Here is a 25,772-nt window from a genome sequence, read left to right as displayed (position 1 = left end):
GACTGCATGGTGCTGGCTCACATCTGGGGCAGGCCACCTTATAGGGTTCAGGTGTTGTCCTTTCTGGATCACCTTCACAGACACGCCTGGAGTTACTGTTTAACTAGGGTTTAACTAGGACATATTATTGTTTAGTCAAATTTACACAAGGAATTAACCATCACAGGAGGTGTCCTGGACCAACAGCAACCTGTAAGCATACAATAGTGCCAAGGACAGTGCCCAACAGAGAATTGTACTGTCCAGAAACAGGATGAAGCTTGAAACGCTTTGATTTATAATATACCATTTTTTTTCTTTGGCCAACTCTATTTCTCTTGCCATGGTCAAAAGCAGTAATTACTGCTAGGATTTCAGCATCTCCAGTGTCGTGTGTTCAAGTCTCTCTCTTAGTGGCAGAGCACCTTTCTCTGGTGGGACCATTCCTGTATCCAGGCTTGAACCAAGAGCATGGAGGGCAGATCTAAAGTTTCTTTTATTTTGGGTGGCACTCGCACTGCAGCCACGGAGACTAGAAGGAAGACTGTGGATCCAGCTTGGCGCTCACCCTCTCTCGCCATGGAGAAGACTGAACTGATCCAGAAAGCCGAGCTGGCCAAACAGGCCGAGTGCTATGGTGACATGGCATCTACATGAAAGCCACCTGTGTGAAAGCCATGATGGAACAGGGCATCGAGCTGTCCAATGGGGAGTGTAACCTGCTGTCGGTGGTCTACAAGAACGTGGTTGGGGCCACAGGTCTCCTAATCTAGGGAGTGAGGTCTTCTCTCTGAAAATGAAGGGAGATTATTTCCAGTCTCTTGCTGAAGTAGACTGTGGGGATGATTGAAAACAAACAATAGAAAATCCCCAAGAAGCCTAAGAGGAGACATTTGATATAAGCAAGAAAGAGATGCGACCTACACATCCAATCTGCTTGGGGCTGGCTCTTAACTTTTCTGCACTTTACTATGAGATCCTTAACAAGCCAGAGTTTGCCTGCACACTGGCTAAAACGGCTTTTGATGAGGCACTGAACGAAGACTCCTACAAAGACAGCACCCTCATCATGCAGTTGCCTAGAGACAACTTAACAGTATGGACATCAGGCTGTTCAGGAGAAGAATGTGATGCAGCAGAGGGGGCCAAGAGCTAAAGGCATCCAGGGCACCAACCACTTTCCCCGCAAGAAACTCTTTTTACATCTCCATTGCTTATTCCACTTGGATTTCCTCTGGCAAGGAAGCCCATTCATGTGTATGGGATCAACTGTTTCTAGTCTTCTCACACTGCAGCTCTGGGAAAACTCCATCGCTTGGTGTGTGTTGTCTCCACCTTCCTGGTGTGCAGTTACTGCTGTAGAAAAGTGTCAATAGCTTCATTTCCTACAAACACGAGTAACTCCCAGACACTTGTGTAAGAGACTGACAGCACATTTGGTATTCAAGTAATCTGAACCAGTTCTGCAAGTGACTGTGTTTTGTATTACTGTGAAGACATGGGAATGTGGTGCCCTACAATTTAAAGTGATTGTAGGAATAACTTCTTGGTTTCTACATTCCTTTCCTGAATCTTCTTGGGGGTTTCCTTTCAGAAGCAACTTTTCCATGCTCTTACGACCAATTCCTTTTTAGTAGGAATCCTGAAGTATTATATTAAATGGGAGAGCACTTAATGCATCCAGGCTTGGGGTCACAGATTGAAATGTCGCCTGTGTCACATATTCTGGAGGTTACATCTGTCGGTGACAACAGGGAGTTTTCTTATGCATTCTTCATTTACTGCTGTTTAAGTTGACAACTTCCTTCCCAATAAAAATTCACTTACAGCCCCTGCCTTCATAACTCCGGTAGTCACTTTACCTTGTGATAGAAGTTGCTGCCAGAATACAAGCATTGCTTTGGGCAAATTAAAATGCATGTCCTTTCTTAAATCCACTAGAAAGGAGAAATAAAGTGTGCAAGTCCAAGTCTAAACCTTAGCACGTTTCCATGCAGATTTGAGTACATGTGAGGGGGTATCCAGTTTGTCAAGTGATAGTTCTTTAGAGAGTTGGACCACTAGATTGGGAGTTTGCTAATCATTGTAGTCCCCAAAAGGCCTTGTGAAAATGTTATGCCCTATGTAACAGCAGAGTAACATAAAATAAAACTACATTTTATCAAACCATTTATTATGGTTTTGTAACATTTGCATACCCGTATTTTAAGGAACAGACAAATTTACTACTGTTTCGAGTTTATTGCTATTTCTCTTTATGTAACACGTAGCGGTGATACCCATATTTTTGCATTGTAGTAGAACACAATGTCTCGGGGGTAGACACAAAGTCTAGAGTGCTTGGCACTGTAAAATTGGACTATATTTCTCCAGATAGCCTCATGGGTCATCATTCCTCAGATGTAACGACAACTGGTTAGGTGTCATGTGAAGTAAAGTGGACGTTCAAAAACTAAAAAAGAAATTCTTTTATTTTTGAAAATATTATTTTATTTAATATAATGATGATATTTCACTGAGTGTGTGCACGTGGGTACACATGTTGGAGCTAGAGTAAGGTGGCCAGAGGACTGCTTACAGGAGGTGCTTCTCTCTTCTGACCTGTGGTTCCTGAGGACCAACTTACGTTTTTAGGTGAGACTAAATTGCCTTTACCCATTGAGCTCTCTCTCCAGCCCAGCTTCATTTCCTGAAGACAGCCGATACTTCATGTCTGTATGAAGTTCTAGTGTGGCATTCGTGTGTTGATTTCATAATGATGCCATTAACAACATCTTAACCACTAAACCCTAAGGGGCTGCTCAGGTAAAGAAGGCACAATCAAGACAAAGGAAGCAGGCCAGCTAGCCACATGTACTATGCTTCCGTGTGTTAACCAGTCTGTCTCAAAAGAGGTCCGTTCGGTGGAGTCCCCATTAGAATAAAACGCACATACATCTCAACCCTTGTTCTAGACCACCAAAGAGTCTTTAATCACAGAAGGAACACCAGAGGCAACAGGAGATAAGTCAGCCAGCTTGTTTTTTAAGAAACCCAACAGGAGACCCTCAAACGCAAGCCCACACAGTTTGGTCTAGGAATACATAAGGGTCAACCTAGGCATCTACACAGACTTGAACCCCACCCCCAGGCAATTAAGGGCTTTAAATATCAAACAATTGCTCATACACATTCTGTATCTGTTCTTTGACACTTCAGGCTTGGCACAATTCAAAGGCTGTCCTGTAGAAGGGAATTAAACGAGCTTAGAATAAGCAAGATGATTTGAAGAAACCTCAGAGGGCAGGGCGTTATAATTGGAAGCAAGCCTGCCGTGGGTAAAATCACTGCGTCAGCCTGATGGGGAGACGCCCCTTAGGTGTATGCCAGACCTGTCAGTTGCTGTCCTCAAAGTTGCCGTCGTCCTGGCGGGAGTGAAGGTGCGTCAGGCTCATGGGATCAGACACATAGCCTGCGTCAGAAAAGAAGTTCGGTCATTACTTATTGACCTTCTAGCACATCTCCCTGCTTTTGTAACCAGTGGGATCCAGTGCTGTACATAGCTACCAGACTGTCCTTCTAGATCCCTGGGAATGAAGACTGGATTCTGGACCTCGGTGATGCTATGGTCTAAAATGAAAGCATGGAGTTGATACCATATGGACATCCATGACTACTTGAACATCCATGTCCACTTTGAACATGCTGGCTGGTGGTTAGTATGCTGGGTTTACAGGAAAGCAGGACTTGTTTCCGTAAGGAAGACGCCATGATGGCTAAGATCGAGCTTCATGCCAGGCAAATGCATTTAAGGAATGGTTCCAATGTTTGCTGTCTTTGGGGCATTTGCCAGCTTAGATCTTCCAGAGTGTCATGCCTCAGACAAGTGGCAGGCAACGCCAGGGCATAAGGCAAAGGAAGGGCTGAGAGGAATGGTGGAGAAGGTGCTGATGGAAAAAGAATAGAAGCCTGGAGAAGGTTGCCTGCTTGTTTCCCTAGCTGCTTCATTTTTAAGGGCCTGACAAGTGCTTAGGTCCAAATATCAGTGGCACTTGATGCGACAGCCCAGGCGTCTCTAAGAATGAACTTTATAGATCTAGAGTAAGGCAGTGAGTGAGTCCAGGGAGCCACTCCCTGTCCACTCTGGTTACAAAAGTACCCACAGTTTTAAAGAATGGGCAGCTTTAAAGAATAGTCACCATTGAAAGCTGAGTTATCAGAGCCAACATAGACATTGGTGTTACCTTAAAGCCATGAAGCCACATACAGGAAAGTGAATGCACATTCACTTTCAAAAGGGAAAAAAATCTGTCAAACTCTCCTAGCACACCATAACGAACTCTGTTGCAAGGAAATACTGCTGATGATGGTACTTCTGAGCATGGGCTTGCATTATGCTCCTCTATTGGGATTGGTCCAGGTTAGCACTGAGGGCCCATGTGTGCATACATGCCTGCAAGTGCATGTGTGTGAGTCGTGTGTGAATCTGTGTGCACGTGTATGTGTGAATGTGCATGCATGTGTATATGCATGCATGTGCACACCTGCACATGTGTATGTATGTATGTATGTATGTATGTATGTATGTATGTGTACATGTGTGTATGAATGCATGGACCTGCAAGTGTGTATATGCCTGTGTGCCTGCATGTGTGCATTGCAGGGTGTATTGTATGTGAGCAAGCTGACCCACATTACTAAATCTTATTTGATAGTCACTAAAACAGAATCAACACTGTAGGTAAGAATATTTCTTTTGCCAGCTGAATCTCAGTGTCACTCTGGGCATGGACAGATATTTACTAAGCTAGCCATGTACACACAGTTTCAGTGCTTTGGGCTGTGTTAGCGCTTCTCACTGCACTGACTCCAGTAAGAACCTGGCGGTTGATATGGCTCCCGCAGTGGGTAGTCTGTACTTCAGGGATGAGTGACAAAGTCAGCGGGCCACTGAGGTGGGTGTTCCACACTGATGTCCGGTTGCCAGTTTCAAGGCTTGGGCACTTGGTAAGCTGAAGAAGAGCTCAAGTAGAGCTTGACTGCGGATTCCAGGAAGAGACTGAATCCGTCTCTGTGTTTTATCACTTAAGGCAGGCAGTCTGAAGCGAAGAGTGCAGAGCTGTAGGTTCAGTTTTACTTCCACACTCTACTTCTGCCTATTAAACAAACAGACCACAGATTCTAGCTCACAGAGTAGCATGGAAGAGGGGCAGAAGAGTGCAAGCAAAGGACTCCTGCAGAACAGTGTCCTCTGGACATGACGGATCCATGACAGTTTGCTGAGTTAGGGTTCCTACTACTGTGATACGACATCGTGACCAAAAACAAGTTGAGGGTTTATTTGCTAACACTTCCAAAGCACTGTTGTTCATCAGTCAGGACAGGAGCTAAGATCTGTCCTGACCTGGCAGGAACATAGAGGCAGGAACCGAGGCAGAGGGGGTGGGGGGTGTAGCTTACTGACTTGCTCACTGTGGCCTTCTCAGTCTGTGTTCTTACAGCACCCAGGACCATGAGTCCAGGGACAACCACACTGACAATGGTCTGGGTCCTTCCCATCGATTATTAATGAAGAAAATGCCTACAGCTTGATCTTAGTGGAGGTATTTTTTTCTCTATTGAGTCCTCTCCTATGACTCTAGCTTGTGTCTTGTTGACATAAAACTAGGCAGCACAGCACACATGAAGTCACAGCAGCTGTCACACACACACGACCTGCATGGCATCAGGCCAATGGTTTGGAATGGATGGGAGACAGGTGTATAAGTCCCTACTCTGGGTTGAGGACTAAGGGCAATTGGCAAGAGTCCTGGTAGGTTGGCCGTGCTCCCCGCAGTGGTTAGTCCTGTATCCATTCACACATGGAATGCACTGAACGGATTCATAAGGTTGCTAAGAAAGATCTGAAGTCAGTGCAGGGTGTGTATACAGGGGAAACAAGGATCTGCGTAGGGAGAGTGCAGGGAGAGTAAACATGATCTCAGTACATTGTAAACACCCTTGAAATTATGAAGGAATACATGAAAAATCACATAAAAAAACTGAAAGACTAAAGTTCATGAGGTTGCTCTTGTAGGAATTGAAAGTAAAGTCAGTCTGGGAAGAGTTTCCAGTCTGGGAAATGGAAGATTTCTATGCGTTTGAGGCTAACCTGGGGGTATATAGAGAAATACTGCCTACAACAAGAAAATGGCAAAAGGAAATAGAAAAGAAAGGAAAGGGTAATGCTGACTTGCGAAAAGCTGTTTCTAGTAGGAAGCAAAATTATGTGTGTCTTTTCTATAAGAATTCTCCGTCCATCCAAACACCCTAATGCTTTCTCCTGGACCTGGTACAGAGATGTTTAGGAGAGGCAGACATTTATATTATCAGTATAGTATTCCTCCACTTCATCTTTGGGAGTTCTCTGAGCATGGCAAACCTGTTGGGACTCGCCAACTGCCAGTAGTCCTCGGCTCAGGATAGGGACTCAGGTACCTGTCTCCCATTCATTCTGAAACATTGATTGGCTCTCTGTTCCTTTAGGAAGAAATCTCCAGGGGGCTGGAGAGATGCCTAGCAGGTATGAGTGCTGGCTACTCTTGCAGGCGACACAGGTTTGATTCCCAGTACCCACGTGGTGGTTTACAGCATCTGAAACTCTAGTCACAGGGGATCTGATGTTCTGCTCTGCTCGTCATGCACTGGCTTTCATGCGGTGCATAGTCACGATGCAAACAAGGAGCGCGTAAAATAAAATGAATCTATTTAAAAAAAATTTAGAATTCTTTAAAAGCTGATTATTATTATTATTATTATTATTATTATTATTATTATTATTATTATTATCATCTTTGGGGTAAAGAGCGGTTTCACCTTGAACCTTTCATGGAAGGCTTTACTGCTAGGACCACAGAGCACAGACTGACCTTATGCTGCCATGAAACTTTGAGAAAACACAGTGTCATCTACTGAAAGATGGGGTGCTGTGACTCCTGGAACATATTTCCCTGCTGAAGGATCCTGGGCTTACCCACTACTCTGTAAAGCCAGTGACAAGAGCTGGTCTGCATGCTAACAAATACTAGGAGAACAGAGCCCTTTACTCCAAGGTTCTCAAGATGGCCGGTGCTCACTGTAGTACATCTAATCCAGGGAATTCATCCTTGGTTTCTTCAAGATTTTCCATGGTTATGGACGAAGGGCATGAATCTGGTAATGTAGGGGCTCTAGGGTGTAGAGCCACTGAAACCAGAGAAGCCAGTTCCTTCTATCCTGAAACACAGCCCTAGGAACAAATCTGCTGCCTTTAACTGATGTGTTCAGTTCCTCCATGCATTCAAAGTGGCCATGAAAAAGTGGGCCATTGGACTAATATTTGAACTAACGTAGAGCTTCTCTGACATAAAGGCTAATAAAGGATATCAGGGCCCTGTTCCTAGATGATGGTATTTAAGGTTAGACGATATGATATTTCTAATAGGAAATATTAAATATGTGATATTTATCTACAGGAACTCTCAATTTATCCAAACACCCTACTGCAGCTGATGTTGAAGGTGTCTGATTTTCCCTTGGCTTCCAGAGGCCAGCCTCAAATTTTAATTATTTCAAAGAGCCGTGTTAATTTGTTGCGGAACAGTCCTCTGAGGCTGGCCCAGGCTGCTCTCCTGTGCCTCCTTGCCAGCTGTTTGAAGGGTTGGATGGATGGATTGCTTTAAACCCTGCTGTGCTCAGCCCATGTGAGGAACCCTCCTGGGGGATGCAACTGTGGGAGCTTTCCTTTATGTTCTTCTCCTTGTACGCAGAGAGGGGGGCTCAGGGGCAGCGAGTAGGTCTAGGGAAATGATGGTAAAAGGTCTATAATGCCAGGAGAGCCAGAGATTATTTACATAAAGACCCTGCGTCTTCTTAGGACTTCATTGCACACGAATTCACACTCGCAGTCTCTGTGCACACTCCCATGCAGACTTAGGATCATATACTTTCTGTGCATTCTGCTTACACACACATGCATGCACCCTCGAACTCACATACGTCCACACTCAGTGTGTTCACACTCAGACTCTCTCACTTTTGCACACTCACACACACATGCACACACATGCTCACTTATGGGCACCCGCGCACACATGCTCACCCACACTCATGTACACTCACGTTCTGGCAGAGTCTGACGTGCTTTATTAAGCTTGAATATAACTGTGGAGTTATAAAGACTTCACGATCCGAGTTAGAGTCCGTATAGTATTTTAAAATTACCTATCATTCCTGGCTATTATAAAATATAAAAATGTCTCCCTCACTATCAAAATGCTACCAAAACGAGTGAGCTCCACCCCCCAGCAATGATTCCCTTGATGTGGGTTGCTTACCGTATTTGTCAACAGTTGAATACTGGGTGCCCCTATTCATCTCCTCCAAAGACAGGCCCGGATTAGAGTGTGTTCCGACACTAGAAAATGAATGAGACTCAGTTTTACATGCGAGATGCTGGGCTCATGAAATATGTAAAACAAAATTCAGTCACCCAGTGTAGATCCCGAGAAATGTCAATGCGATGTCCCCATGATTTGGGTTTATAACATCTTGTTTGGGGTGAGCTCAGAACTGTTAGACTGAGTTAGAACAATGACTAAAGTCTCGTTCTCTTATCGGTTATGGTTACCAGCGTGAAACGGTGGGGACGCACTCTACCTGAACCTTAGTTTTTGCATTTGTGCAGAAAGAGACGACCTTGCTTTAGTGGTTTGATATAGACAAAGGGAGGATAGGGTCTAGATGTGGCAGATACTGAAATCTTTACTTAAAAGCAGCTAAGAACGTGAACGTCTAATTGGTAACATAATGGTGACACACCCTGAGCCCTACTGTGAAATGGAGCCTCCGCAGGACTGGGGTAGTAAGCGGGGCCCTTACACCCAGTACCTTGGTTAACTCTGAATCAGTGCAGCACCATCTTCTTAATCACAGTCAAGACTAGAGAATCCCAGGACAGGGTCTCCAGAGGCCTAGACCTCTACATCCCACAGCCTTCACGGACCTGCCCCTCAGGTGTGCATCTCCCCAGCGTTCCCTGATCCTCCTCTTTCCCCCAGTTTCCACTTGGGTTTGTCTAAGAGGTGACACTTCCTTCCCAGTTCCCGATCTCACACCCGGCATGTACAGTCAGCCCCCGCCCAACCCCATTCCCTCCCTGTCACCTCTCCCAGCCCTTGCACATAGCGTACAGCAGCAATCTCAGAAGAGCTACCCCCAGGGGCCCAGAACCACCTTTCCCAACTCCACAGGGCTCCACAACAGAACTCTTCACAACATGAGCTCCCAGCCACCTCCCTGACTTCGGTCCCTGCCATTGATGTCAGCCAGAGCCATCAGCCAACATTTCTGGAGTATCCTCCACAGTCTGCGTTGCGGTCGCTGCTTCTTTGGCTCACTGCGAGCTCGAGCCATCTCACTTCTATTAAGGGGAATCTCTCTGCTCGGGACTTAGGCAGTTCTTCTCTTAATTGGTCTCTCGGCTTTCACCTGTGTCGCTGAGTGATACATTCTTTCCATATTTTCCACGGTGTTCATTTTGAAATGTAAAGTGGGTTAAGATGTCTGCTTGTTTAAATCTCCCAGTGGGTTCGTGGTCCACTTGGGACACAGTGAGAATGCTCTGTTGTCTTCTTCACCAGATCCTACCTCCTCGACAACATATTCTGCTCTGTCCTTCGAGTCCTTCCGGCTCCAAGTTGGAGCCTCCACGTTGCTAACTTGCCCTCAAGCCCTCCTCCTGGGGGCCCCAGATCCTCATTGGCTGAGAGCATCTGCCTTGCCTTCACCCAGGGCAGGCTCCTCTGTCACGAAGAGTTCATTTCACTTGCCGCTTTCTCAGCCTCTTCTCCGGTGATGGCTATCCCAAAGTAGCCCATCCTCTGCTGGGGTCATTCCATTTCATGACGGTCTTATTTATTATGGAACGTGCTTATTCCCTGCTCATGTATACACCGACAGTTATATCTCAATGCACAATAAAGCTGGGACTCCTTTCTTATTCCCTGATGTGCCCTCAACCCTCAGAGTCACTTTGGCACAGAGAAGAAGCCCCACCAACAGTTTTGAGGAAGCGAATCAATGAATGAATTCTTAAATGATGCAGGCCGCTCAACCCTTCCTCCCCTTGGTACATCATCCATAGCAAAAACCTTAGGTCAGCCCGTTCCGGCTCAACCTAGGTCTAAAAGGTCGGAAGCCTGAACGTTCCACTGTGGCTGTATTTGCCTTCTTTGAGTCTTAGAGTCTCCTGCTCTTCACCAGGCCCCTGGCCCCACATCAACACAAGTTTGGCCATAGTAACTGACACTAGATTTCTAAACATCCCCAAGTATTCTATTCCTCAGGACTGTGGCTAAACTGTGCACCCTGCTTACATGTCTATGTTGGCGTCTCATTTGCCCCTGAGGGGAAGCAGGGAGTGTTATGGCCGGGAGTGGGCATTCTGTATGTTATGGCCTGGAGTGAACATTCTACATGTTATGGTTAGGGGAGGCATTCTATATGTTATGGTGGGGGGTGGGCATTCTATGTGTTATGACTAAGGATGGGCATTCTACTCTGTACCACTGGGTTAGCACTATGTGTCTTTTGCTGGTTCCTCTATGACCATAACTGACTTAGGTCTACGTCATGCATCTGTATTAGGAGGTTTACTGGGAGAATGAAAAGCTCCTCGGTGCTGGAGTTTAGGAAATGGTAAGCGTTGCTTGAGATTGGTGTCCTTCCAGGTGAGTCTGCTTTGTGACGAGCCATGGAGATGGGCTCCACACCTTCCGCGCCCTCAGTACCTGACATCGTAATCGCAGTGCCACTGTGAGTCTGCTCTGGTGTAAAACTGCCTGCATTTGTATACTGTCGAAGTCAGCTACACGGAGTGGAACCAAGATCCTGTTCAATAGTGTTGGACGCTCGACGGCTTCTTCAGACTTTACGGTCAGAATGAAAGTGTGTTAAATAAAATCAAGGGCTTCGCAGCCGTACCTTTAGAGAAGTCAGTTTTCTGAAAGCTAGCATTGGCTCAGACGTGACTGCCTCAAAAATAACAGCACCTCCAGGCTCACTTCCTCAAGCTGCAAAGAAGGTTTCTTAGAGGGAGGGTAAGACTAAAGAGAGAAAATTCTATTGATTCAGAGCATGACAGAGTCACCTCAATCAACATTAAATAGTAAATAGCACATAATTCTGGCTACAGATGGTTGGTTTACTTTTTAAAATTTAATTTCTTCTTTCAGCGTGTGTATGTGGTCCTGTTTGGACTATAGCTCCGTTTAAGCAACGTGCTTTGTGCGGTAGCCTTGGCAACAAGAGGTAATGGGGAATAAATACTTTATTGCCCAATGACTATCTGATTTCCTGTGAAGAAAAGCCTATCTCCAGGACACCCTGGGTGTTCAGCGGCTGAATGCAGTTCATGCCAGGGAACTTGACCTCCCCCAGGAGATGCCCTGCACACTGGCACATGGGTCTCTCTTCTCAGATGTCAGACAGATGCAAGCCAGTCATCCTCAGGTCAAACAAAAGAAGAAACTAGACCCCCGGTCAACTCAGCTAGCTCGTCACACCCATGCACCCTCCACCTTCAGCATGTCTCCACAGGTGTTCCGTTTAATTTGGGTACCAGGACTTGGGCTGAAGTAGTGACTGCAAAAACATGGCTGGTCTACTGCCACAGCAACCAGCAAGCCAGAGCCCGCAACCGTGAGCCCATGGCAGGTAAGGCACACCCTGGCTTCCGAGAGTTCCACTGGTTTCCGGCTTGTGGGTGTTCTGAGGCAGGATCTCAGGTAGCCTGTGCTGGGCTCTGACTTACAACGGAGCTGAGCATGACTTTGAATCTGGATCCTTTCGTCCCCACTTTGCAAGTGTCTGAATGGTAGGCATTACTCACCACATCCAGCTTGGAGTGTTTCAGCCAGTATTGAAACTAGGAAGCCTTCTTATCCTAAGAGGAGGACTATGTTTCCGTGTATGTATGCGTATGGGTGTATGTATATGTATATGGGTATGGGTATGGGTGTGTGTGTGTGACAAAGAAATCTTATTTGTATATTTTGTGAGTGTAAGGTAATTTTTTCTTTATAAGAAGAGGACGAGACGGTTTTAAAGCTGTTTTTGTACAGTGTTATACAATGTATGCTAGTACTGAACAGCTTTCACTTCGAAGTAAACAACCCACATGGGTCCTGCAACTTGCACAGGTACAGCTAGTGCCATTGGCTGAAATAGATGCAGTCGGTGACGTGAAGGACAAGGACGCTGTGCAAAAGTTATTGAGTGAAAAACAAGTCAAGACGTATGTAAGGCCACACAGCTACTGGTCACAGAACAGTATGTGAAGAGGGAGGACTTCCCAGCCAGGGCCCCGCTTCTTCACATGAGGGTGCTACAGAGCCTACTGCCTCAGCTTCTGGGTTAGTGGACATTATCTTAAACAATGTCCTGAAGAGAGAGGGCAGAGTTTCTATACTCTTTTGAAACTACTTCTATTACTAGAGAACACCAAAGTTGAGTAAGAGTGGTGGGTTTACATAGCTCTGCTTTATGATAAGAATAGAGTGGGGAGGGGGAGGTGTCAGGGTAGAACACACATCAGCTTCCAGCAGGCCCTAGGCAGATTCTCACTCTTGCTTGGCCAGTGGAAAGGGGAGGTGTGTGTCAAAGGCCAGGTGGCTGGACATTCAGAAGGAGTCAGCATCAGTCCCTCTGGGTGACTCTCCCTACAGGGTTAGGCTGAGCCTTAGGCATTGTGACTAGTTAAGTCAAAAGTCTGAAAACAAATTGAGCAGCTCCCAAAGGGTCCTAGTCATCCTACCCCCAGGAAGTGTGAAAGCCAAAGCAATGGTTGGAGCCAGGTACAAAGGTGTCTCTGGGAGTCACAGAGGCAATGTCTCTGGCCACTCTGTTCCTTGTGTTCCCAGGCAGTGTGAACTGGCGAGAACCCAGCACATTACAAAGCTGCGTGAGATGCCAGCTTCCGTTTAGGCAGAAGATCATGATCTTCCTTATCTGACTCTCACCCAGGGATAAGTTTCTTCTTCTTCTTCCTCTTCCTCTTCCTCTTCCTCTTCCTCTTCCTCTTCCTCTTCCTCTTCCTCTTCCTCTTCCTCCTCCTCCTCCTCCTCCTCCTCTTCTTCTTCTTCTTCTCCCTCTCCTTCTCCTTTTCCCTCTCCCTCTCCCTCTCCCTCTCCATCTTCCTCCTCCTCCTCCTTTCTCTCTGTCTGTCTCTGTCTCTCTGTTTCTGTCTGTCTGTCTGTCTGTCTCTCTCTCTCTCTTTCTCTCTTTCACACACACTCACATGCACATTCACACATACTACATACGTACATATACACTTATATAAACAAGCATTCAATCACACATACACACACACACACACACACACACACACACACACACACACTGTGCCTGGCTATACATTTGTAGCTTTATAAATAGATGGTCCATTTGACCCATGCTATTCGATTGAAAGGGTTGTTTCCTTTAGAGCTCCATTTCTGAGGAAGAATCACAATGCCGCCAATATGAAACTGAGTGGAGTGTGAGGAAGACATTTCACAGAAGCCATCCCTGGGGCTGATGGACTGGCTGTGCGGGGCTGGCTCTGGGGAAGGTAGAAAGGCTTCACAGAGGGTTGTATAGGTCATTTTGTGTATTCATTTTGCGTATGTTGAGAGGTGAGTGGGGAGACTCTCCTAAAACCAGCATTGTGCTATTTCTTTATCCAGAAAGGTGTTTCTTAAGCAGTGTCCAAGAAGTAATAAGGAAAGTATTGTCTGCACAGACTGGGACCCTCTCCTGCCATCTCTCTAGAGTTGGAGAAAGAGCCAGTGTCACTGTGAGTCCAAATGGTCCCATTTAGAGCCTCCAAAGCAGACAGAGCTGTTGTTTCCAAACTGCGGCCTGCCAAATGCTTTTAGCGTTGGAGAATGAATCACAGGTTTGGCTCTGGGATCTCTTGAATTCTCAGAATATCTCCGAGAGCCCTAACTGCTTCTGTCTGTGTGACAGTCCAAATAGCCACCCCCCCCCAAGAAACCCTTCTTTCTTCATTACCTTCTCTCTTGGGTGACCCCCGAAGCTTTGGGAGTGTGATTTGGTGAGTTATGGTTAATGTATACAGTTACCTGTGACTTTAACGTAAGAATGGAATAAAAGCCACAGAACACTTAAGTTCAACCACAGACATAACAATGACAGCAATGGCCTATGCTTACTGAGGTCTGCAGACTGCATGCGCCTTTCGCTGCTTAGCTTGTAACCTTTTGCCAAAAGCCCCCATGGCAACAGGGAAAGTACAGACTTTTCTCCACACTGTGGGGATGGAAAGTCCACTCATAATGTTCAGATGCTGGGCACCAACAGTCAGGGTTGGCAAGATGCTGAAGGAGGGCTCAAGCGAAAGGCCTTCAGATCTTCAAACCAGACTTTCTCAGTAAACTGCCCTCTATTTGACTGCAGCATACACCAACTGCTCAATCACCTGGGGACTCACTGAAATGTGGTGAGTAAAGATGAACACCAGGTTCCTTACTGTAAATATCCTTTGTCTTCCCAGCAGAAGTAGAATCATCTTCCTCATGCCTGACTCTGCTTGGGTTACTGAACACTGTTCCTTCCCTACGGCCATCCATGCAGAGATGTTAAAAATGAGACACACACACGTGTACATACACATTCCCTTACATATAGAACACATTTACATACAGAAACATACACACATGCACCCATATGTATGCTTACACATGTATATACACATGTATACATACATACACATGCACATACGTAGACACACTACACACATGCACACACACATACACACACACACACACACACACACACACACACACACACACACACACTGATCTTTTAAAGTTCAGCATTGTGATTCCCACCCCGCCCCCATCTTGGGCAATGTTCTAAGATGTATACATGGGTTCGTCTTCCTGTAAACAGCCCTAGCTACATTGAACAACAAGAAAAATCATTAGGTGACTGGTGTGATTAAACACTCTGGGCAAAATATTCTTCCATTGTATTCAGTCCAATTAGGTTTTGTGAGCTAACAATGTCCTCAGGCTACCTGCATTCTGGAAGAATTAGAAATTTGGACTTCAAATAAGACAGTGCCATCCAGGGCTTCACAGCTTTGCAAATGGTGTGTGTGTGTGTGTGTGTGTGTGTGTGTGTGTGTGTGTGTGTGTGTGTGTTTATTGGATCTTTTTGTCATCTGTCAAAACCATGATCCTATGTAAGGCTATTAGTATAAACATCCTGGCCAGTCGGGACTCGTGTGTGCTTCTCCAAGGGGGAATGCATCCATGAAGGGAGTCATTTCTTTCACTCAAAATGAAGTCCACGCACATAATTTCTATCAGAATTTTAGTTGCTTGACACCAGTCTGAAGAACTGAATCAAAGGAAAGGCAGAGAAAGTGCGGCTGAAATGTTAATAAAGGTGTTTATGCTATGAAATCAGTGCTTGCCATGGAAAAGGCTGTGAGTGGGTTGGCTGAACCCTTTGGCATTTAGCTGGAAACAAATTGTTCTATTTAAAGTGGATGCACCGCGAGGGATAAATGCCTTGCTCTGCTCCGTGGCATCTTCCACGCTGCTCATATCGTCTCTCTCGCACAAAGGGAAAGGCAGCGTTTCTGTCAGAATTGCAAACACCTTGGCCTCACTTTGAAACAGTCTAATTATATACTTTTATTGGTTAATTTATCTATTAAGTTCACATTGTTTATTATGCAAGACCCTATCCTGGCTGTGGTTTTGTGTTTGTCATTATAGAAATCCTGCCTTTAAGAATGTACTAAATTATAACTAATTGATTGCTGCCATTACAGAGAATGGGCAATAGCTAAAATCTTTACGGAGCCAATGATCAGTGCAAAATCTCTCCAGCAGAAAGATCAGACCCATCAGTTTTTTTTTTCCAGTGGCAGATATACCCAGCCTGTGAATGCCCAGAAAGGTTTGGCAATCGGCCAGCTCAGGGCTCTTCGTGAGCCAGTAGGCAAATGTCCAAGGTCCCACTCAGCTCCCCCATTTTAAAAAGGAAAAAGTAATTAGCCAAAGAGTCATGAATAAGGAAAGCACTCAAAGTGTGTACTAAATCCTTGACAGCTAGTGAGTCACCAATGTGCTTAACATTGATGCCCCCCAAATCTCTCTGTTTACCTCGAAATTTTAGCAGGTACGACTGAGTTAGAACTGCGAACCATCGCAGATGAGCAGGGCTGGCCCTGACTGCTAAATCAAGGAATACCCTTGAAAGGATAACATCCTTGAAGGCAGACACTTCCCAGCCCACCTCCCACGCTCCCTGTTATTTTAAAAAAGAAAGGGGAAAATTATATTTTATACCTCAGAGGTACCTGCAGCACAGAAATCGAAGCCCAACTCCTCCGTGCCCCATTTTTTCCAGAATTTATTTTCACCAAGAAGAAAACTGGGATCTTGAGACATGAAGTGAGTGCTTGAGATCCTCCAGATTCAGATTTCAATATTATAGAGGAGTCATAAATATGACCCAGGATGCCCCACTCCTCTCTGTCTGTGGGAGGTTGGAGTCTTACATAGAAAGGGGAAACTGACTTTGTTGAATTCTGGCTACATGTCACTGCCAGATGCCTTACAGACAGCATTAACGTGACCTAAGAAGCCCCTTTACATGTGAAGAAACTGAGGCTAGGAGAGAGTGAGTCATGCTTAATTACACAGAATTAATTCACACTCAACCAAGTAACCGCTAAATCACTTGCTATTTCTGCTTCATACTCATGGCTCTAGAAGCAAGTGTTCCCCTAGCCACACAGCCCCGTAGTTAACACCCAACAAAGTGCAATGTCAGGGCCTGGGCTATGTCCTAAAGACACAGACATGAATGTGTTACATGTGGACCCTAAGAGCTGGGGAAGGGAAATGCAAGTGCATTCAGCCAAACACCAGTGGAGGGGGAATCACCCTGAAGTGTGCTCTTCTTACCAAAATGAAAATAGAAAGGGCAGAGAGAGTTGGGGTCCGGGAGCCCAGTCATCGGAGGGTAGGGCAAGGTAGGCGTGCATGGGAAGTCCGAGGTGTTCTGTCCTGCTTACCACGGATACTTAGTGTTTGCAATCTCAAGGACAAGGAGAGGCTGTAGCAACAGTGTAGCGAAGTTTTTTCCTAAACAATGTAACAGTGAGCTGTCAATCAGATGTTTCATCAACAACCAAGAGGTGTTCGGTACTGGCCCTGAAACTGACTGTAGAATGTACTCTCAGCTCCCATTCACGTTTTGCTGCTTATCTTGATAAGGGTCCTTATCGAAAGAGAATCTGGCTTGATTTATACATGGCATTTAGTGGTTGTTTTCCTTTAATTGCTCTGGCTCCAGAACAATTTCCAAGTCTCAGCTCCGAAACCTGTCCTTTATTCCAAGCCCTTGTTTCTTTTCAGTGGTAGAATTTAGAAGGCAAGGTCCTGGTGTTGGCTGCACATGGCGAAACGATGGGTCTCCAGGCCTCTCCTTGGCAGGCAGTTGTAGCAGACAGTGTGAAGGAACACACATGTGGAGATGTTTGGAATGTGTCTTTCTCACAGTCATGGTGGACATCAACACTTCCACTTGCATCTAACATCCCACAACTCCAGCTCTCTTTCCCTCATTGATCCTTTCATTCTCAGACAGAACCTGGCTGTTTCCATATAATTAAAAAATGGGCACCACTGGTTCCCACAAGTCGCCACTCCACTCTGGACCCCTGGTACACCTGGACCCGGGCAGTCACTCCCTGGTGTTAGTCCTGGCACGATAGGGTCATATAGAAGTAACCTTAATTTATCTCAGTGGTGGCTGGCTTCAGTGAGGCACCATGCCATGTTAGCCCAGCTATATTCTGGCCCCCGCAGTCTCTCTGCTCTCCTTGCTAGTCACCCTGGCCAGCCCTGGCCAGCGGGGAGCTCTGGTCCCAGCTACCCAGTAATATCAAGACTCAACAAAATGTAACCCAACAACCAGATTTATATGGTAAATACTCAATGTACAATACATCCACGCAGTAAACTTATAACCAATTGATAAGAAAATAAACTGCCCACTTAGATAGGATAAATTTGCCTACAGAAATCCATCTCAGCTACCTTGGCAATTCAGGACCATCGGAATCTGGTTCGCCCTTCTCAGTCTCCATTTTGATTCTCCCTCCTTCTCCTTCTCTCCCTCCCTACAAAAGCTTTGTCCCCACCTTATTCTTTTACTGTCCAATCACGGCCTTGACCTAACTTGTGCTAGCTCTCACCTGCATAATGATATCAATAGTCTGGTCGATGCTGCCAACTGTACACCCCCTTCTGCACATTCCTCTGCACACATCTGCACTTCTTCCCTTGGCCTCTTGTACCCCACACTCATGTAGATGCTTTCCTTGTTTCAAGGATCCACACCCACTGGCCTATCCCCTGCACTAAGTGGTTTCCTCCCCACTCTCCTCAGATCCCAACATCTCCACTGCAAAGCTCTTTTCACCGAACCTGCATACCATCTCTGCCCTTACACGTCTTCTTTCCCGCATTCATGCTCAAACATCCCCTCATGGTACATATGGCTGTGTAGATGCTGTCCTCAGGCCAGGGAGACCACTACTGTCTTTCTTCTTGTCGCCCTCTATCCTGATCTCCTTGTTGAGCTCTGATACCCTGTGTGTGGCCATTGCCCCTCTCATGGATGCCCTGCCCAGAGCTGGGCACTGTTTCCGTGTCAGCTTTCTCTCCCCCAGAGTGCCTTCCTCAGCACACCTGGGCTCCAGCACCTTGGCTGAGAAGTCTCAGTGTCTCATGGGAACCCTGTCTTACCTGTGCCAGGCAGCAGCAGTCACCTCTCTCACTATCTCTCACTATCCTTGTGATCTCTTCCTCCTCTGCTAATGAGGAAGCTGACCTAGCCCAGCCCCATCTAATGGATTCTTGATCATAAAGGCTCAAGAATGGAAAGGAAGGGAAGGAAAAAGGGAAGAGAGAGAGAGAGAGAGAGAGAGAGAGAGAGAGAGAGAGAGAGAGAGAGAGAGAACAATGATGAATTTTAAAAAGAATGTTAGTAGATAATGTCAGGTTGTTGGTGAAAATCCCCAATGATTGCTCAACCACTCAACAGTCATCGTGGAAGACAAGATCTCCTTAGTTGGGCCTCTGCCTACCTCTCCTCTGCACAACTCTCTTTTTGTGTCTGTCTGTCCATCATGGCATCTTCTACTCCCCTGGCTTCCTGTCTGAGGACTTCTGTGTTTCCTTTTGGCCCCCTTGAATGTTTTTCCCTAGGTTTTTATGGCCACCCAGCACCTCCTTCAAACCAACTTTGGTTCATTGGCCTGTTTTCTTTGTGTGTACAGCTCATGCAGATACGGAAGCACGTGAGTTTACTGTCTTCAGTATCAGAAGGTTCTTGGTACTGTGCCTGTGTGCCTTGACCTCCCTAGGAAGTCACTCTAAGAGGCCTCATATATACCTGTGGATTGCTGTGTATATATATATATATATATATATATATATATATATATATATACCCACCAAAGAGAGGAGGCTGGTGCTGTCACTCTCACTTTCCAGTGACCCTAACTCAGATTTCTTGGTGGGGAATGTGAGTAAATTTGAGGAAGTCTCCTGGACACATCTTTCACTTCGAGAGAACAAGATTAGTACTGGTTTGCTACAGCAGTGACTTCCTCCTTATCCACTCTCCTCATATCCACTCTTCTTCCTCCACCTCCTTCCTATACATCTGTGTTGGTGTGTACTGTGCAGAAGCAGCTAACAGCCAGCTCTGTTTACTTGTTTTCTCTTTAGACAGAGTTGACTATGTAGTCTACATTGGATTAGACTTTGTGATGCTCTTGTCTTATTTCCCCGAATGCTGGGGTTATAGGCATGCACCCCCTCACCCAGTTCATGGTCTGCGTTTACTGGAAAACAATAAAGATGGTAGGCAGTTAAGTTGTATGAGAGAAAGTGTGTGTTAACCTTTCTGTTTGTCTGAGTCAAATCCTCTATTGTTTCCCTGATACAAGAGATTTGGAAAGTATGAATCAATGAATGAGGAACGACTGAGTGAATGAACAGTGGCTCCTTCTTCACGACTTCATTTATATTTACCTTCGGTTACTTCTGATTCTTTTTATAATCAAGCTTGTGGTCATAGGGCAATCATCTCCCATTCTTTAGCCACCACACATAAAGCCACATTGCTGTAAGCAAAAGATACAGCCATGTGGTGATACACATAGAGGACAACGTCCCCTCGTTCAGCCCCTTCCTTTCTGCACATCACTGACAGAGGAATTTGACAGTGATCTCCATGACAGCATCTTCATTACCACTGTGGGGATGATAGGAAAGTGGAGTTAAAGACACAGGTTTCAGCTCTTCTATGATGGCCTGGCTCATGGAAGAAGAATTTGGTGTTGTAGCCTCATCTCAATGCTACTCTTTGCTCTCACAGGATAGAGCTATCCAGAGGCCATTGGTCATATTCACCTGTTTCTTCTCAGTCATGTGGCTTCCTCATGGAGAGAAGCACCACTGTAAACTTGTTTGTCTGGTGCCTTATATGGTCCCAGGACCAGCTGAAGTGAACACGTGGATGTGAAGGTAGTTCTCATGGTTTTCCACAATGATGTGAAGTTCTTGACAGGGCCCTGTGACTCATGTCAACTTTAGTTCATTGAGAACAGTGAGCTTTTGTCTGTGAAGAGCTAGACGGTGGTTATGTTAGGCTTTCCATGACCCAGCTATTGGTGTTACTGTGTAAAAGTGAACACAGACCACAAGGCAACAAAGCAGGAAAGGGCATGGGTTCTGCCCATGGTTTGAATTTGACCAACCTCTGCCTCTGAGCAGTTGTTAAGTCCCGTGTGCACTTCCTGCTCCCCTACACTGGCTCCCCGACTGTGAGCAACTCGCACCATCTTCACGAAAGAAGGCCGTTCACTCGTCATTCACTGACATGGCATCTCATGCAACAGTGCCGCTAAGGACTAACGGGTAGGGATACATAGTTGCTGTTTACATTAGATATACATCCCCATGTGACTATCACCGAAAACCTCTGATGAGGATGTGGTTTTGTCTTCGATCTCGGGTGACTTTTCTAGCAGAGGATTTGGTATGAGCAGCGATGGGAGGAAGGGTCTATTGTGCCTCAGTGGATTGAGGGTGCTGTCTGTCGTGCGAAGGCATGGTGGCATGGCGGATAAGGGGGGTGCTCAGTGTGCAGCAGTGGGAGTGAACAGATCCTCAATCGTATCCGAGCAAATGATGAAAGAAAGAACAAAAAGGGACTCCAAGTGCTCGACAGCTGCCTCTAGTTTCCGGGTTTGTTCCATTCCATGTGGAACCTTAGTTCCACACTCACCATCTGGATGGCTTTCCCTCCTCTGTTAAGCAGATCGCTGAATAATGTCACAGACACACACGGTCATGTGACATATCCAGTCAAGCTGGTAATGAGCATAGGCCACCATAGCCCTACACAGAGAATGTTCAGAGAGTCTAACTAATTTTCAAGGAATTACAGCGTATGAGGGAGGGAACTTGAGTTTGATCTCAGGGCCATATGAACCCAAGCCTGTCAGCCATTTCTTTAGACCATGGGCAGCGGCATGCATGCATAAATGAAAGTCATAAAACCAATTTTGTCAATGCAAAATAAAGCCAGCAAGTAGCAAAGCATGCATGGAGTTGTCCTCTCTCTCACTTCTGGGTGGAGGGGAGTACAAAGTACATCTTTGTTGGCTTTATTTCCCTGGGTTCCTTTGTGTAAATTCTGATCTCTGCAAGAAATTCCGTGTTCCTTTGTTCTTCATGACAGGCCAGACTGAAATGGAAAGAGTTTGAAACTCCCCAAACTCTTTGAGCAAGCGGAACATTGATCTCCACAAATCATCTAAAACACCCTAAGAGAGGTTAAAAATTACAAGCGATGTATGTGTTTGTTTTTGTTTTAAGTGAGTGTACACCAAACCACTGGGACTGTTGCTTCCCCGTACACTGGCAGAACTTTGCTCCTCCCTCTGTGTGTTCCGTTCTGTCAGATCCTGGATAACAGAGTAGCATGGTGTTGCCAGGTGCCTTGCCCTCCTGACGTTCTCTGTAGACCTGTAGGGTTGATAGCCCTCTCCTGTTTGATGTTCTGTGACAGCTCTTTGAGTCCTGGGCAACCCAGGGCTCGACATTTCTTGCTGATCACACCACTGCTCCGGCCTTCCGTGTTGGCGGAAACATGACTAGATTTGGTAAGAAGTGCTTCGTGGCTTTTTCACAGCTTGATCTTGATGGCCACTTTCATAGTGAAACGTTAATACTTGGCACACCAGAAAGCCGACCCCTTCCAAGCAGCAACTACCTCTGTGTCCTTGGTCTTTGGGCCTTGGCACTGAGCTCATGTTTGCAAAATGACTTTGGTTGGACTGAGCTTCTGGAGACTTGTCCAGCTTCTTCTCTCAGCAGAATTTCTGTGTGTAGGTCAAACAGTAGGTTAGCATTGTGGTGTCAATTCAGACTGAACTGGGTTTTCAATTCCAGCATCTCCACAGCCTATGGGGTACCTTCCTAGACCTCACTTTTCTCCTCCACACCACAAGGACAATAAGATCAACTGCCTCTGTGAGGATTATGCCAGATGACATAAGTGCAAAGGGCTTAGAAGAAAGCCTGAAACACAGTGTGTGTTCAGTAAGCATCACCATAACACACCTACAGGGTATGATATCGTAACACATACTAGGTGCACTGTAAACACCAGCTGTCTTCAGGGTGAGTCTTCGCAGCCACCCTATGTAGAACCACAAGCCACAGCCCTTTCTGTACTCTCCCACCTCTCCCATTGCTTCAGAATACTACATGATTCATTCATTTGTCAGGGTTGCTTTGTTTTGTTTTGTTTCTGAGACAGAGTCATAAGCATTTCAGGCTGACTTCCAACTCCTCATGTAAATGAGGATGACCTGAACTCCTAATCCTCCTGCCCCTACCTCTCTAGTGCTGGGGTTGCAGCCTTACATCCACATGCCTAGTTTATGGTGGTGCATGCCAGGCTGGGTATGCTGGTGCTGGGAATCAAATCTCGGTGCCTGTATGACAAGAGCACCCTTTCAGTGCAGCTGCCTCTACAACCTACATAGTTTATTTATATCACTCCACTCAACACCTGAATTAAATCTTTATAGGGCACTCAATGACTGACGTATTTGATGTCACGTGAGTATCCTAGAATTGTAAACCCTTGATAAGTTGTGATTATTACTATTATTATTACTATTATTATTACTATTATTGCTAAGTAAATTAATTAAGGAATAATCATAGCACAGAATAAAAATACGTGGAAGCTCTTTTATGAGGTCCACTCAGAGGCTACTTTGCTGTCATTTGCTCACACGTTTTCTTGCCATTATTTCTGAAAAAGAAAAGATTCTGTGCCCATCTTACAGAAAGTTCCCAGTTAGTCCAGACCCAGCAAAGCCGGTCACATATCAAAGCAAGATGGAGTCCTTAGAGGTGAGGAACAGAAGATCTTCTAGCAGTCAGTAAAAGAGCAAGGGTCTTTCAACTCCTTAGGTCCACAGGGACCTTCTTTCCTTGTGTTACCCAAACTGGTACAAGCAGGCTGGAGCAGTCACAATAGATGTCATAATCAATATGACATTACTGTCACCACTCCACAGATGCTCTGCTAATATAATATTGACTGTGTATTTTAAAGATGTCTCCTGTTGAGGAAATCACTAGAGGCTTGGGGGATACAAAACTACATGGTTGTGTGTGGCCAGCCATCATGGTAACGAGGCTGCTGCCAACATTTGGGCACACTTATTGGTTGAATGCAGCAGGCACACCTCACCCAGACCTTTGCAATGAACCATGGCTTGTGCAGTTTCCCTCTTCTTTATGTATGTGGCATCGGGGATGTAGAGAACCACAGAAATCACATGCAGAACTAACTCCTTGCCTTTGCACATCCACAGGATTCATGAACATTTCAACTAGGATCACGTGTGTGAGGCATTTTGAAATCATAACACTGATTCTACCTCGTATCCCTTAATTTTCCTAGCAGAAATGGGGCAAGGTGCTGTATTTGTGATTATTTTTACCCGGAGGGAACATGGCAAGAACGGACCATGTCACATGCCTGAGGTCACCTGGCTTAAGTCGAGACAGGAGGGAAACTTCAGTATGATTCATCCTTGAGTAGCTCCAAAGGATGCTAGGCTACAGGAAGCCATGTGGAGGGCTGTAGGGGAGGTCTGGGGTCCTTGCACTCGTTATTAATCTGGGTCTTCAGATTCTAGTCTGGAAGTCGGACAGCTGAACCTCTGGACGTGGGCTTGCACAATCTGTGTATCAGGCAGGCTTTTATTTTATGTGTCTGAGCCTAATTCTGAATCCCCTCTATAGTTTCTCCCGAACCCACTGGTTCAGAATCTGTGGTTCAGCGACTGAGGCACGAACCTTTTGGAGCGCTCTGAAAGACTGACTCCATCATGCAGCTGTGTGAGGCACAGTACCCTCCGGATGCGTCTGCACTCTGTGGCGGGAGAAGTCACGAATCTCTTACTTTAGACATCCCCATCCATCTCTCAGGAAGCTTACCTCTCTGTCTTCTAATGTGAGACCCGGATGTGAAAGGAAGTGGTATCCGGGGACTGGTAATCGGAGCTGTGGCGTGTTCCCATAGGAACGCTAGGCTAGGCCCTCGCTTCCTTCCTTTGTTTATGCAGGCTCCGCAGCAGCTGCTGCCTTTGGATTCTGGCTCCAGCAAGCGGAGGCAGCAGATCCAAGCGCAGAACCACCCTGACCGTCTTTCTTTGAAGCTCTTGAGTCCTCAGCCTTCTATTTGTGTCTGGCTCTGATTCATCATGGGCCTGAATGCTTCACCTGCTATATCAAGTTTCCAATAGCGCTTGAAACAGATTTCATCAAAGAAAAAAAAAAAAGGAACAAACACTGTCCAGCAAATCTCAGCAGCGTGGGGGATTTGCGGGGAGAAGGGTAGGGAATGAGGCTGATGGTAATTATTTGTGGTCTTCGATTGCTGGCGGATATTGATATACATATGTCCTTCATTTTATTTTGTTTCTGTTCTACCAGGGTATCAGCCACCTGCTTGGAAGATTAACAATGGCTGGATGCAGACCCAGGGCTTTGGAGAAGTTATTATTCATATTAGGACTGGCATTATGAATAGGATAGTGTGGATTTTTTTAAAAAAGCAATTCTTACTTATTCTCAGAGATCAAAGCACTTCACACTCAGGAAGAGCTAAAGATGTACACTCACTCAGTTGCTACCGATTCCTTCATCAGTGCCTCTGCTCCCTTATTATAAAAATCCATCATGCTTTGCGGAAAACGGTCTGCTCACACTGTGGGGACAGATACCTGGTGCATCCTGCCGATCCCTTGGCCTTAAAAACATTGGGGTTTCAGCAATAACTTTCTAGACAGAAGAAGGAGCAGGGGAAGTGAAGAAGGGGTTGTAGAAATGGTAGCATGTGGGTACTGTGGGGACGGCTCGGTTGGTAAAGGTTTGCCTTGCAAACAAGAGAGCCTGAGTTCTCTCCTCTAGATAGGGCAGGTTACACATTTGTCATCCCGGCACTTAGCGGTGTAAGCAAGAGAATCAGGGCAACCCTTGGCTGCATAGGCCGCTTGAGGGCAGCCTGGGCTACATGAGACTAAGAAGCAATCAAAACAAAATAAAGCAAAAGGCTAGCTCGCAGTTGCAGGGAGTGAATGCTGGCGGAGTTAGGGGTGGGGGGAA

General features: G+C 45.9%; 1 protein-coding gene and 1 pseudogene across 2 annotated transcripts in view; one reads left to right on the top strand and one right to left on the bottom strand.

Moving 5' to 3' along the window:
- Positions 1-543: 543 nt before the first annotated feature.
- On the top strand, positions 544-1,135 carry LOC116895278 (annotated as a pseudogene).
- Positions 1,136-2,927: 1,792 nt separating this feature from the next.
- The window catches only part of Tnni3k (TNNI3 interacting kinase), a 272,604-nt gene continuing 249,759 nt past the window's right edge, over positions 2,928-25,772 (bottom strand). The window contains exons 23-24 of one of the 2 annotated variants that reach the window (XM_032897120.1): positions 8,313-8,392; positions 2,928-3,430 (exon numbers count right to left, since the gene is read on the bottom strand). In XM_032897120.1, the coding sequence (XP_032753011.1) occupies positions 3,354-3,430; positions 8,313-8,392 (157 nt within the window). In that variant the 3' untranslated portion in view covers positions 2,928-3,353. The remainder of the gene's footprint in view (positions 3,431-8,312; positions 8,393-25,772) is intronic. The other variant, XM_032897119.1, reaches the window with a different exon arrangement.

Source organism: Rattus rattus, chromosome 3, assembly GCF_011064425.1.
Source record: "Rattus rattus isolate New Zealand chromosome 3, Rrattus_CSIRO_v1, whole genome shotgun sequence".
NCBI classification, from domain to species: domain Eukaryota; kingdom Metazoa; phylum Chordata; class Mammalia; order Rodentia; family Muridae; genus Rattus; species Rattus rattus.
Note: the sequence above shows the minus strand (reverse complement) of the source record. Positions and strands in the feature narration are given on the sequence as shown.